We start from the raw sequence: 15,292 nt of genomic DNA, 5'->3' as shown, positions 1-15,292 counted from the left end.
TGCAAATCACTCAGTTATTAGCCATTCATTCCTTCTATGCCATAAAGAAGGCTGAACACTGAAGAATTGATGCTTTAGAATTGTGCTGGAGAAGACCCTTGAGAGCACCTTGGACTGCAAGGAGATCAAACCAGTCAATCCTAAAGGAAATCAACACTGAATATTCACTGGAAGGACTGATGCTGAAGCTGAAGCTCCAATCCTTTGGCCTTTGAATCCTGATTCAAAGAGCTGACTGACTGGAAAAGACCCTTATCCTGGGAAAGATTGAAGGCAAGAGGAGAAGGGGGCAACATGAGTTTGAGCAAACTGGGGAAGGACAGGGAAGCCTGGCGTGCTGCAGTCCATGGAGTTTCAAAGAGTCGGACACGACAGAGTGACTGAACAACAGCAACAACGATTTCTTCCATTCATTCAGCAAACAGCCATTGAGCATTCACCATGTGCCAGGTGTTTGAGGAGGCTGTGAGGCCTTGGGGGTAAAGAGGTGGGTCCCTGTGGCCCGGAGCTGGGAGTCCATCTAGCAAGACAGACTCACCTTCCAGCCGTTCCTCCTGGGTGCCTGATGAGTGCCAGATGTGGGGTGGTCTGGGTGTTTCAGATGCATCATGGAAAAGAATAGACAAAGACCCTTTCTTCCGCCCTGGGTGGATAATCTAGTGCCCTAACTTGATTTTGCACAGAAGCCTATGTGTGCATGGTGGACAGTGCCAGGATATCTTGGACCTGGTGGAAACAGAGGTCACCCAGCGATGGCCTAGGGGAAGAATGGTGTGTTCTCCCCATAGGCAAGATGGAGACCCATTCTCTGCCTCTTCCAGCCCCGGCCTGTGGCTACATCACTTCAGTCTCTGCCTCCATCATCACATCACCTTCTCCCCTGTGTGTCTGGACCAAATCTTCGTCCATGTCCCTCTTATAAGGATACATGTAATGGCCTCTAGGACCCACCTGGATAACACAGAACAAAAATAATCCTCTCAAAATCCATAGGTTTATTACATCTTTTGCCACCCAAGGCAATATCCACAGGTTCCAGGCTTAGGGCATAAAAGTATCTTTTTGTGGCCACACTTCAAACCACTGTAAGTGTTTGGGCAGAGACAACAGCCCCTACTTAGGCCCTGAAGTGAGAAGGAGATGGGCAGGTGTGTTGGATGGGCCACGAGGTGGCCAGCAAGGTTTGACCATGTAGGTGAGGGAGTGAGTGGTAAAGGATGCAGTTGAGAAACCAGATACGGGTTATCCTGAAGGATAGGAAAGGCTTTGAAAGATGTTCGGAGGAGTAGACACAGGTTGGATTTATAAGAACATGCTGGCTGCTCTTCAGAGAATATAGTGAAGGTGATGAGGGGTGAGGAGAATTTTAGGGAAAATCTGTCAGGAGGCTACTGTAGTCGCCCTGGTGGGAGGTCATGGTGGCTCAGCAAAGGGGCGAGCGTGGAGGGGAAGAGCGTGGGTGTTGAGAATATTCGGGAGGCAGATGGGTAGGAAGGAGGAGACTCCAGGTGGGGCGGGGAGCCCACGGGATGCCCTGGGGTGATATGAACAGCTGTGTGAATAGAGGCGGGTGGCCGAGGAGCACATAAGGGAATGATCATGGGTCCACTTTGCATACTGATATGTGGCCAGGGCCCAGAAGAGAGTCTGGGCTAGGGAGGGAAACAGAGGATACTCAGAGCTGGAGGTGCCTGACTCCAAGAAGATGGGCAAGTCTGCCCAAGAGAAAGTGGCAAGTGGTCAGGGCAGCCCAGCGGAGCTGCAGAAGGAGGAAGGGGGGCCAGCACTGGAGACTCAGGAGGGGGAGAAGGATGGGAATGGCCAGGGGCAGGGACCCCAGGAGAGCAGAGGAGGGAAAGAGAGACACCTGGATTCTAGCTCCTCGAGTGGCGTTCCAGGAGCTCTCGGCGCTGCCTGTTGCATTCCCATAGCAACTGGAAAGCCAGATATGGGTTATCCTGAAGAATAGGAAAGGCTTTGAAAGATGTTTGGAGGAGTAGACACAGGTTGGATTTATGTTATAAAAACATGCTGGCTGCTCTTCGGAGAATATAGTGAAGGTGATGAGGGGCAGGGAGAATTATTAGGGAAAACCTGTCAGGAGGCTACTGTCACCCTGGTGGGAGGTCTGGGCTGGAGACCATTGTACATGGAGGGGTACGAGGGTGGGCAGATGTTACACCATTTCTGAAGATGGGAAAACCAGTGTTCCATGATCAAGGGGTGACCTTATTATTTTTTTTTAATTGAACTATAGTTGATTTACAGTGTTAAGGTGTATAGCAAAGTAATTCAGTTACACACACACACACACACACACACACACACACACACACACACACATTCTTTTTCAGATTCTTTTCCAAACAGGCTATTGAAGATAGTTTCCCATGCTGTATAGTAGGTGGGTGACCTTATTTATCATTCAGTAGCAAAGCCATGTCTTCTACTTCTCAGTACAGCATTTTTCCCCATTGCATCAAGCTTCTTCTTAAATAAACAACTTTTTTCTTTTATTTTTGATCTATATTATATGAGGTGAGGAATGTTCACTAACCTTATTGTGATTTCATGATGTATGTGAGTTGAATCATTATGCTGTACATCTTTTTTATTTTATTTTTTTAAAATTTGGCTCTGCCACTCTGCATGCAGGATCTTAATTCCCTGACCAGGAATGGAACTGAGATCCTGGGAATTCCCTTTCTTCCAGTTTTAATGATACACTTGATACAGCACTGTGTTAAGTTTAAGATGTATCCCATAGGGAATTAACCTGTCTGTCCGCTGGTTAGGGCTTTGCACTTTCACTGCCATGGGCCCAAGGGAACTAAAATCCCACAAACTTTGAGGTGTGGCCCTCCAAAAAAAAAACTGGAAAAAAATGATACAAAAATACAGCCTATTTATCAAATTAAAAGACATTAATAAATGAATTTTACATGATTTGGAAGAACACATTATTGTCCTGCTTATATTAATGAAAAAAAATAATATTCATTTTACCTCCATTAAGATTTTTTTTAAAACACAGCTGAAAATCCTGAGTCAGTGATGTTACAGACTTAACTGACCAATTTGTTCCTTCATTGAGTGAGGTGAACTTAAGGCACAAGAAAACACTTTGCCGTTGCAGTCTGGTCTCCTTGGACTGTCCACTCTTTGAGTAACACCTTTTATGTTATTTATTTTATGATCCTCCTATATCTCCAGCAGTTGTTTCTGCAATAGAGGAGGACTTTGGAGGCACCCCTAAAGGGTTCAGGCTGCACATTAAGGCCTAGTTGAGCTTTAAGTGCAATCTAATCACACTAGGGCCACAGCCTTGTCTAACTCAATGAAACTAAGCCATGCCCTGTGGGGCCACCCAAGACGGGCGGGTCATGGTGGAGAGGTCTGGCAGACTGTGGTCCACTGGAGAAGGGAATGGCAAACCACTTCAGTATTCTTGCCTTGAGATGAAATGGCTGGATGGCATCACCGACTCGATGGACCTGAGTCTGAGTGAACTCCGGGAGATGGTGATAGACAGGGAGGTGGCCTGCTGCGATTCATGTGGTCGCAAAGAGTCGGACACGACTGAGCGACTGAACTGAATTGAACTGAACTGAGCTTTAAGTGATGTTATAGTGCCACCTAGTGGCATAATTGTTGAATTACAATCAAGAATTAAAAAGACAGGGTTGGGTGCAAACACTTCTTTGTTAATTTCAATTATAAATAAGTGCTTGAGTGTATATTTAACTATACTGTGGAAGGCAGTGGCCAAAGTGGGCTGGGGGTGGTTTTATTATACAGATTCCTGGTCCCAATAATCTTACTGGACAACATCACCCCAAGTAGATATTAAAGTAACATGCATAAAACAATAATGAGAAATAAGTGCTAAGCTTATGTGGGTATTAATTGACGGTGGATATGAGAGTTTATACAAGAGTGAAGTTGATGAGGACTGTAGTGAAAAGGGAAGCAGCGGCTTTGAAGTCGGGTGTGGCCCTGCTTCTCCAGGTGGTGGCCAAGTGGCCTTCATCTCTCTGAGCCTAGGCTTTGTCATTTGGGACAAGTAGACAGAGGATGTCTTTGTGCTCTAAGGATGTGAGGATTCCATGCGAGGAAGGCACAGTACTTTTCCAGGGACCAGAATGGAGTGAGTGCTCAGTGAAGGGTGTCCTAGCATCGTCATTGTTGTTGTCATCATAATTTGGGTTGGGGGAAGGTTGAATCTGAGCTGCAAATGGGCCAAGGCTGCTATTCCTTCAGGCAAAGAGAATACACAAATGTGACTGGAGGAGAGGGTGTGGGTGCAGACGCTTAGGGACCACGGTTTGCTGGGGTGGAGGAGGATGGGCTGTGCTCACTGCAGTGTTGATGGAAGCATGGACACAGCAAAGGGAAGACTAAGGGTTAGTTGACATTGGTATGTGCAAGTGAGGGGGAGACTGGACTTAGGGAAGCGGGGGAGGCTGGTGCGTGGGTCGCCCATGTGGATGACCAGACCATGACCCAGGGCCTCCACAGTGGGGTGACAGAGGGACAGACATCTGAGAATTAATTCAGAGAAAGAAGCGATAGACTTGGTCTTGGGAGAAGGAGGGATAGAAGGTCGGCAAAGCTGACAGCTGGGTGGTGAGCTTAGCTGGTGGAAGAAACCCAAGCTGCCGTCTGCTGAGTCAGGGAGGAAAAAGGCAGGAAAACCAGTCTGGGCGTGTTGACCTCAGCTTCTGACATGATGAGTGTGAATGTACAGGGAAGAAGGTTCACGGAAGTTTCTAGAGAACGGTCAGAGATACAGGATGGGACTAGGACATTAGATTTGAGAACAAAAATAGAGGTCTTTAACTAATTTGATGAACACTGTTGTATGTGGACTTTCCTTATTTATACAGGGATAATAATCCACAGTCCTCAGGGCTGCTGGTTGGATTAAGTGAAGTAATATATGGACACCGCAGGTGTATAACCCAGCTTAATAAATAAATACCTTTCCCTTCCTGCGACACTTTTGACAGTCAATGTCATGGTCTTATTGGCCAAGAGTGATTTGGAAATTTATGTGTAAACAGTGTGATAAAAGGCTTTCCAGATGGCTCAGTGGTAAAGAATCTACCTGTCAATGCAGGAGATGCAGCAGATGTGGGTTCAATCCCTGAGTCCAGAAGATCCCCTGAAGAAATTGACAATCCGCTCCAGTATTCTTGCCTGGAAAATTCCAAGCAAAAACAGGGGAGCCTGGCAGGCTACAGTTCACGGGGTTGCAAAAGAGTTGGACATGGCTTAGTGACTTCACTTTCATTTTTACTTTCTGGCTCAGACGGTAAAATGTCTGCCTACAATACGGGACACCTGGGTTCAATCCCTGGGTTGGGTAGATATCCTGGAGAAGGAGATGGCAACCCACTCCCATATTCTCGCCTGGAAAATCCCATGGACAGAGGAGCCTGGTGGGCTACAGTCCATGGGGTTGCAAGAGTCGGACACGACTGAGTGACTTCACTTTCACTTTAGTGACTAAACAACAACAGTATAATAAAGACATCTTTCTTGTTTGTTCATTCATTTCATTCACTCAGACTTCTGGCACTGATTCTCCGATTCTAAAAGAGCAAGAAGTAGTGGCAGAAAGAGTGTGATTGTATGTGCATCTGCCATTGTCTTTCTGTAGCTATTTCTCCCAGTCTTCACACTGCTCAATAGATGAAGGATTTCTTTTTTTTTTTAATTTATTTTAAGTAAAATGACTTTCCAATATTGTGGTGGTTCTTGCCATACATCAACATGAATCAGCCACAGGTGCACCTATGTCCCTCCGTTCCTCTTAGGGTTTGCTTCCTGGGAGCAAGCAGACCAGTGGCAGCCCAAAAGGCTGATTTGAATATTTAGGTGTTAAAAATGTACATATCGTCTTCTCTGTTGGTCTCGTCTACTAAATGTCGTGAAATAAAGATAGTTTGTTCCTAGCCCAGCTCAAGAGACGCATCTGACACGGACGGTTAATGAGGGGGAATCCTAAAGGAATGCTCTGGCCTCCGAGAGCCAGGCAGGCGTGGGAGCCAGTGTCCACTCCGATCGCCTTCAGCCTTTATTTGTTCAGCTGGCCCGAGAGCCCGGTGCGGCTGCAGCCACAGTGGGGAGGCGCGTGAATGGGTCTGATGACTCGGCGTCCGGCTGGCCTTTGGGTAGAAAGCCATGGCCTGGCAGCTTCCCATGGCATGCCAGAGCTTCCTCGGCTGTCAGGCCGATTGTCCTTTCTGGATTCAGTGAATCCTTTTTCTGACTTCACTGTCTCTCACCGAAGGTCATAAACCACAGAGGCAATTCCAGACCCACAGTAGCAAAAAAAGAAAGAAAAAAAAAAAGAAAAAATTCAGAGACCCTACCTCTGACAGCCAGCCATTCATTCCCTTGGGCATTTTTTTCTTTTTGCTAGTGACTGAAATGCAACGCTCCATTGCCTAGCATGGGTGAAAAGTGCAAGGGTAGGAGTGGAATAGTTCTTTAAAAAAAAAACAAAAAAAAACACCTTTTTTTAAAGATGCAAAATTCTTGTGATTATTTAATGGTTCTGTAGTTACGGAAGTGTCTTGTCTTGTTCAGTTGCTAAGTTGCCTCCAACTCTTTGCAACCCCGTGGACGGCAGCACTGTCCTTCACTATCTCCTAGAGTTTGCTCAAATTCACGTCCACTGAGTCAGTGATGCTGTCTAACCATCTCATCCTCTGTCATCCCCTTATTTATGTCTATTCATTGTGAAGTTACTTTTAGTGTTGCCTGATAAATTAGTAAGCTCAACTCTTTTAAACATGTTTTCTTTTAGTGATCCCTTCTTTTATATGAAGTGATTTAATGAAAGTGGAATCATTCCATCACTGTGGATAAATGATTTACTCAGATTAGATAAACTCACAATGACTATTTCAAATATTGGTGCTCGGAAAGTTTTTGTGAACAGCTTTCTGACATAGTTAATACTGGTATACAAGGTTTTAGAGTATTTTTTAAGATGTATTCTGTAATAAGATAATGATTAAGAGGAAAAAAACAGCACTGCATGTAGAACAAAACGCAAAGTCTATCCCGTAGAGGGGAGGCCTTTAATGCTCTCTGTTAGATTTTTCACTTACACGGTAGGGGTTGTATGTGCAGTTTAGTGTGGTTGAAGGAAGACCCCTATGTCAGATCTCAGCAACCACAGACACCAACAGGGCAGCGTTCAGGGCTCAGCCCGGGTGGAGTCATCTCAGGTCCTCATCCCTACTCTCAGCCACTTCCAGGGACAGCAGTTCAGAGCCAGGAGAAAGCAGATCCTGGACAGTCTTCCCTCGGGTTGGGTGGGCGATCTGACCACGTGATTTTGTTAAATGTTGTTCTCTGCCTTTCTTGCATCATGGCCTTGGGCACCTAGACTCTTTCCGCCAGGAGCTCTGGTCTGGTGGGTGTGGGGCTGGGGACACAGAGACAAAGAGGTGATCACAGGAGTGGATGGGAAGTGTCATTACGCAGGCATCTTGGACAAGCATCTCATTCTGAAGGGTGTGGGGTGAGGGTAGCAGACAGCGGGGTTTTTCCAGGGGAGGAGTGAGAGATTACTTGGGGGGCATGGCAGGGGCACTTCAGGGACAGGACACAGAAGTCTGTGAAAGAACGGAGCTTGACATCCCTCGTTCAGGGATGTCAGTGTGACTGATCAGGGCTGGGGAGGTGGCAAAAGGAGGGACGGAGAATTTAATAATACAAATTACCATCGCTCGATGTATTTCTGTTTAAGGGTGTTTTAGCTGGCGTGTTCTCAATCAGGACACATTTCTATACTGAAGGCAGTTTTATCATTCTTGCCACTGTGCTCAGTATTTCCACCCCTTTTCTTTTTCTCTCCAAAGTTCCATTAGGCTTGGACTCGGCATCGCGTGTCTAAAGCGAAATACATTAAAGAGAATTATAGCCAGTGAGTTGGCTGTCCTTTCTGTTCCCCTTTTCTGTCCAGACATGCATTTTGTTGTTTTTAGATCATAGGTTTTGTGAAGTACAGTGTCCACAATAGATAATTTAGAACTTTTTGTATAAATGATATGTAAGACAGATAATTTCCAAACTTAGTGAAAAAGCAGTTATTTCCTGAGCCTTATGGTAATTAACCAAAACCAACTGAGATTAATTAACACGTAGAAAAGGTCAGCTGAAGTCATTATTTATGCTGACATTTAGGTTGTAGTTTAGAAACTGTATAATATCTAGAGTAAATAGATACGCCCTCAAAGTGCCCCTAAATGGATGGGGCCCATATGATTAGATTTTATATTTTATTGTTGTCTTTTTTGTAACACTTATGTATACATTTAAGCTTCCTTGAAAATTCTAAGCTTATAGTATTTTTATGGGTGCTCAAGGAATAGCAGCTATTCTAATGATAATGAAAACGCATGAAGAGAAGGGAAAGTACGAATAAAGTATGATTTTGACTTACAAAATGTAAGCAGATGTTAAAGGTTGTCAATAATGAAAAAAGGAATGAGGAAGAAAGCATAGAGTCCAGGGTCAGCTTGGTGTTAGGGGATTGGCTGAGTGGACAGAGCCCATTTTCAGTCCTGTGGATCATCCACAGGGACAGAAAAGTTATGGAAGTTCGCTTAAGTGGTACCCAGGCAGTGGCAGCTCCAGCTTGGGCTTTAAGTAGTTTCTGTTTATCCTTTGGGGGTTGAGCACATGAGGAGCTCTGGGGCTCATGCTCAGGGCTGGGGCCCATGACTGGCCCTGGTGTCAAGAGGATGGCCGCCTAACAGAACAGTCTCACTCGCCCCCTTGTGGGATTTCTTTCATAGGATTCCTGATATTGGGTCACCAGAACGGTGCTTACACATTGATTTCAGATGATTCAAATTTTTATGTAGATGGGATTCTTCAAAAAATCTTTTTCCCCTGGGCCCCACACACTCAAAGGCTGGCTCTACATTCTTGGGCAGGGTCCTGTGCACACTGGTGGTTTTTGTTATTCAGTCACTAAGTCATGTCTGACTCTTCGCGATCCCATAGACTGTAGCCCCCCAGGCTCCTCTGTGTAGGATTCTCCAGGCAAGAATACTGGAACAGGTATTCTTCCCTTCTCCAGGGGATCTTCCCAATCCAGGGATTGAATCTGAATTAGACAACACAGCTGGACATGGTGTGCATAGCACACGGTGTCATGTGGCCAGATCACCCTGCACTGGCGAATTCACTGTTATAAACTTCTCATTGAAAAGCTTCTCTTCACCTCATCTAGAGGTGTTATCTTAAGACTGCAAAGTGAGTTATTTTAAAAAACATTTGAATCTAAGATACTCTCTGCTCACATCAAATTATAGACAGAGATTGAATGCGGAGGCTGGAAGTATCATTTAGAAACCCTGACTTTAGATTCTAAAGTTCATTCAAAGAGCCTCATAATTCCCATACATGGGTTATTTTATAAAAATAAATTTGAAGTATAAAATCAAGGAATATGTCATAAACATTGCATTTGATAGCATTCCTTTTTGCAAAGTTCAAAAATCACTTTCCAGGGTCGAGGTAGGGTGTTTCTGGAGTGGATGGATGGTCAGGCTGGACCACCAAGCCTGAGAGCATAGTTACTGCCACACGAACCCTTCATTCATTCATTCATTCCTGAGCCAAAGGCCATGGCAGGTGGTAGATAGAAGACTTATATGGTGAGCAGATGTCCCCACCCTCATGGTACTAGTATCTCATTGGAGAGCAGACAGTGAACTGATGAGCAAATACATAATTGTAAAACTGTGAGGGACTTCCCTGGTAGTCCAGTGGTTAAGACTGTAATGCAGGGGGGAGATGTTCGATCCCTGGTTGGGGAACTAAGATCCCACAGGCTGTGAGGAAGGGCCAAAAGTTAAAAAAAATGTGAAATGCTAAGATCTTAAGAAGGAAGTAGACCGAGTGCCCTGCTGGAGACTAATGGGGATGTGGATGAACTGAGAATCCTCCTTCACTGGTGGCGGTTCAGGAGAGACTCATGTCATGTGCAGATCTAGGGAAAGAGCCTTCGAGGAAGTGCTTGCACCGAGGCCCTGGGACAGATAAGAGCAGCGTGCTGGATGCAGTGAGTGTGGGGTGGGCACAGCACAGGGCGCAAGGGAATCTGAGGCCACACTCTGTGAGGCCTGGAAGATGAGGAGCACGGGGTTTATTTTGCTTGCAGTGGGAAGGCAAGGAGAACTTGAAAAGCAGGGCCATGCCATGATCTGATTTCTGCTTTAATGCCACTTGGAGAAAGGCCAGGAGTGGGTAAAAGGAAGCTGGAGAACCACCTGGGAGCCTAGAGTGCAGGTCTCACTGATGCTGGCTGGACCAGTGTGGCAGCAAGGCAGCAGACAGTGAGGTGGGGAGGCTTCAGATCTCTTTTAGAAGTGAAATGGCTAGGAACTGAGCATGGGTCAAATGTAGAGTGGGAGAAAGAGGAATAGCAAGGGTGATCCCTAATTTTCTGGAGCTGGAGAAGGTGAATGGAAGATCAGATCTGGGGAGAAAAATTAGAAGTTCTATTTTGCATTTTTTTTTTAAGCTAGAGGTATCATTGTATTTGGGGCTTCCCTGGTGGCTCAGACGGTAAAGAATCTGCCTGCAATGCAGGAGACCTGGGTTTGATCCCTGGGTCAGGAAGATCCCCCTGAAGAAGGGAATGGCTACCCACTCCAGGATTCTTGCCTGGAGAATTCCATGGACAGAGGAGCCTGGAGGGTTACAGTCCGGGGGGCCGCAAAGACACAACTGAACGACCAGCAACAACAACCATTGTATTCAAGGAGATGTCAAGGAGGAAGCTAGATATGATCATCTGGAAACTGATCAGAGAAACTAACGCTGAGATACATCAGCCTGCCTACTTCAGAATAGAAAGAGTTGTGAGATTTGCTGTGGTAGCTGAACATGCATTCATGGCATCAGTGCATCTAAATGCAAAGGGGAACAGGCTTAAAGAGAGAGCTTTCCTCATCTTTGCCCCAGAGATATTCCCACTGTGTGTTCAGGGGGAGAGCTGAGTTCCTGAAACTTCTTTGCCTAAAATAAAAGGTGATATTTTCATTCATGGAAAGGAAGTTAGATTGCATAAAAATAATGTGACGAGGAGAGCCAGCTTCCAAATTAGGGATAAGAGAGCAGATAAAATCAGCTAAAAAAGAAATGTTTCTCTCTAAAAAGGCAGACAAATCATTAGCCATTTGAAGGAAATGAAAGATCTGGCAGTTTTTCCTCACTCTTGTGTCACTAACATAATGTTAATGAGACTTCATTTAAAAATTACTTACTTCAGGGGACTTCCCTGGTGGTCTCCTTGTGATGCCGGGGACGTGGGTTCGATCCCTGGTCAGGGAACTAGGATCCCACATGCCACAACTACTGAGCTCCTGTGCCACGGCTGGAGAGTCCATGCATGGCAAATGCAGCCAAATAAATTTTTAATTTTCAATGACAGAATGAAAAGAATAAGAGGACTATAATCAGTATATAGATGTGTGTGTATGCACATGCGGTGATTCAAATTTACTGTAAAGCTTTGATTCAGATTGAAAAAGACAACATTCCTTTCTTTTTTGGCAATTAATTCATCATTTGTCCTTCTGTTATTAAAATTTGCTCCATCTTTAATTTTGCAGTCTTCTGTAAACCCAAGTCACTGTATATTTGTGTTAGAAAACTCTACTTAAGGCTCACCCACCACTCCCCTTACCTTTTTAATCTTTCTTCTTAGGGTCAACCGGGACCAGCAGGGCCACAGGGTCCTATTGGACCCCTGGGACCACCGGGACCCACTGGGATCCCAGGGGAGAAAGGGATGAAAGGTGAAAGTGGCCGTCCTGGAGCAGCAGGTGACGTAGGTGACAAGGTAAGCCTCTTCCTAAGTGAAAGGCTCATTAACCACTCACCAGCGTTGCTATACCACATTTTTTTTTTTTTGGTATAATCACAAGTAGTACCTATTTGCACCTTATAAAAATTAAGCCTGAACCCCTCTTGTATAATCAGCCCTTATTTCTAGCCCCCTTTCCAGAGGAGCATGCCTCTCTGGATGTTTTCTAGATACTTAAAGAGAAGAGCATGTCAGGCTTCCCCAGTGGCTCAGTGGTGAAGAATCCGCCTGGCAATGCAGGAGACACGGGTTTGGTCCCTGATCTGGGAAGATCCCACATGCCACAGAGCTACTAAGCCCGTGCACCACTGAGCCTGTGCCCTAGAGTCCAGGAGCCGCATCTGCTGAAGACCACAATCCGGGGAGTCCATGCTCCACAGCAAGAGAAACCACCGCAATGAGAAGCCCGAGCATGACAACTAGAAAGTTATCCCCACTCGCCACAGCTGGAGAAGAGGCTGTGCAGCACAAAGACCCAGCACAATCCCAGATAAAATAAATAAATAAAATGATATGAAAAAGCATGAATGTATCCAGTGAGGAGTGGTTTTCTTTATGACTTTTTCAAAAACCTAAATGATATTATGTGTATCATGCTGAGTCTTTTCTTTTTCCACTCAATCACATGGCTTGGAAATCACTCCATATCAATTGATGTAGATTGAACTTATTCCTTTAGAAACTTTGTATAATATGCTATAATACGGAGATAAAACTATTCTTTATTCTCTGCTGAGAATTTGAGATCTTATTGTAGTGCAAGTGTGCAAAAACAGTCCTGTCAATTACCCATGTTTACATTTAAGGTTTTGTTTCTCTGGGATAAAGAGATTCCAGGAAGTTGAATTTCTAAGTATCCAGTATTGTATGCTTTGAACTGATACTGCCATGTTGGCTTCCCAAGTACAAAAAGAAGGAAACACAATGCTGATTTCTAAATGTTGGCATTTGAGCTCCTTAATGTAAAAGTAGATGACAGTGCCCATTAAGGGTTGTTTTTTTTTAAAGCAAGCCATTAATTACTAATGCTTTTAAGTAAATCAACTGGTTAATCTAATAATTTAGTAACTTTTATATCTTTGTTTTATTTTCTGGGATTTTAGGGTCCAACCGGAGTTCCTGGATTTCCAGGTCTGGATGGGATACCTGTAAGTATCCTTAAGTTTTCTCCATTTTGGGGGGGAAGAGACTCATCAAAGCCTTAAAGTCACATGATCTAATTATTTATATGATATATAGTAACTGAACAAAAGCAACAGCAAATGGCGAACTTTATTTTCTTATTTTCATAAATGGCAGGGTATATGCATTTCAATTTTGTGTAATAACTCTGAGACCAAAACACTTTACTTGAAGAACAAGGTTTTCAAGCAGATTGGAGAAAAACATTTTAGAACATGAGCTAGATATACTTGTCAGCTCAAGTATAATTTTCTGGAAATAAATTTATTCTCATTATGAAATTTTTTATTAGCTGTGAGTCCTAATGGTGGGAGTGGGCTTAAAGCTCTCATTTCTAATGTGAAAATCAAAGGAAAGAAGAGAAAGGTATTTGGCGACAGTTATAATTCATTAGAGTCTTTCTGAGGATTTCAAGGAAGATTTCCTCCCAAATCTCTGAAAATACTCCAAACTAAATGAATTTAAATTAGAGTGTATGAAAATAAATTTATGTCTTCCCAGGTGGTGCCAGGGGTAAAGAACCCATCTGCCAGTGCAGGAGACATAAGAGACATGGGTTTGATCCCTGGGTCAGGATCTCCTGGAGGAAGGCATGGCAACCCACTCCAGTGTTCTTGCCTGGAGAATCCAATGGACAGAGGAGCCTGGCAGGGTTCAGTCCATGAGGTCGCAAGGAGTCCCAAGAGTCGGACATGACTGATGTGACTCAGCATGCACATATGCACTGTACTACATAGTATTTGTGGGTGGGAAAGGAAGATTCACAAAACTGAACAACATGTGAGTCATAAAGGCCATAATCTGGGTATCCATATTGCATAACCGTTTTGTTATGATCAGTTCAGTTCAGTCGCTCAGTCATGTCCGACTCTTTGTGACCCCATGGACTGCAGCACGCCAGGCCTCCCTGTCCATCACCAACTCCCGGAGTTTACTCAAACTCATGTCCATTGAGTCGGTGATGCCATCCAACCATCTCATCCTCTGTCGTCCCTTTCTCCTCCTGCCTTCAATCTTTATATTCTTGCAAAAATACTCACCTATAACTTTGTTTTCTGTAGGGGCACCCAGGGCCTCCTGGATCCAGAGGCAGACCTGGCATAGATGGCTACAATGGCTCAAGAGGTGATCCAGGGATTCCAGGAGAAAGAGGAGCTCTTGGCCCACGAGGGCCCCCAGTAAGAGATCCACAGCTCATTTTAGTGGGAATCAAGTGAAAAGAGCCTCCAGTGGGAACAGAATTGATGTGTTCAAGAAACAGAGTTATTACAAGTATCCCAGGAGCCTGGTGAACAGATGGGGGTGACTGGAGGATAAGAACAGAGAGTTGACATGACAGCTCTCTCAGTAGCTGACATGGGGCCTTGTAGACTGTGGAAGGAAGCTGGGTTTTCTTTTCCATGACATGGGAAGACACTGGATGGTTTTAAGGAAGGAAGTGATCTGATCTGACTGATGTTCTACCAAGATGCTTCTGGTTGCTGGATAGAGAATGGATAGTAGGGGAAGGGAGGCCGGTTAGCAAAACTGAGGTTGTTTATCCTTCAGGGTTCACTGCAGCCACTTAAACCCCTCTAGGTATTTCAAACAGAAAGGAATTTAATACAGGGAATTTGGCACTTAATATAACAGTTGGAGGATTAAAACTCTGGGGTCACTGCAAGATTTCAGGGGCTCACACATAGCTGAGATCCAGAAGTTAGAAGCCGCTCCTGCACCTCAACCACTACCTCTTATCCCCACTTCAAGACACCAACAAACACTTAGGTTTCTACCTTCCTGCTTGGCAGCATCAACAGTACCAGAAGAGGATGTTTTGTTCATTTCTGCCTCCCAAATCTCAGAAGTACATCTCCCAGGTGGACCCTACTTCACAGCCAGCTGCAAAGCAGTCTGGGAAATGTAGTGTTTAGCTTTCTAGCCCCCATTATGCAAAATAAATAAATAAATGACAGGAGTTTGGAGTGGGGGTTCAGAAATAGTTGACAATATCCAGCACTTAAGAGGCCTTTACTGCTCTTAGTGGTTTTTATTTCCTTCAAATGTTTGCGCTTTTATTTAAATATAACTTTAGTAAGAATGACTCTTTCCTCTACCACGTATATCCCATTTCTCTCTTTTCTCACTTAAAGACTGGAGATGATTAGGCCTTTCAAAACTGATTTTCTGTGGCTGTTTTTCAGCCTTTCTGCTTCCCTAATTAAATATCAT

General features: G+C 44.6%; 1 protein-coding gene across 6 annotated transcripts in view; it reads left to right on the top strand.

Moving 5' to 3' along the window:
- Window positions 1-15,292, top strand: part of COL4A4 (collagen type IV alpha 4 chain) — a 155,884-nt gene that overhangs the window by 33,900 nt on the left and 106,692 nt on the right. For all 6 annotated transcript variants that reach the window (XM_027514975.1, XM_027514951.1, XM_027514961.1 and 3 more), the window contains exons 5-7: window positions 11,741-11,875; window positions 13,003-13,047; window positions 14,143-14,259. In XM_027514975.1, coding sequence (XP_027370776.1) covers window positions 11,741-11,875; window positions 13,003-13,047; window positions 14,143-14,259 — 297 coding nt within the window. The remainder of the gene's footprint in view (window positions 1-11,740; window positions 11,876-13,002; window positions 13,048-14,142; window positions 14,260-15,292) is intronic.

This window comes from Bos indicus x Bos taurus, chromosome 2 (genome assembly GCF_003369695.1).
Source record: "Bos indicus x Bos taurus breed Angus x Brahman F1 hybrid chromosome 2, Bos_hybrid_MaternalHap_v2.0, whole genome shotgun sequence".
Taxonomy (NCBI): Eukaryota; Metazoa; Chordata; class Mammalia; order Artiodactyla; family Bovidae; genus Bos; species Bos indicus x Bos taurus.
Note: the sequence above shows the minus strand (reverse complement) of the source record. Positions and strands in the feature narration are given on the sequence as shown.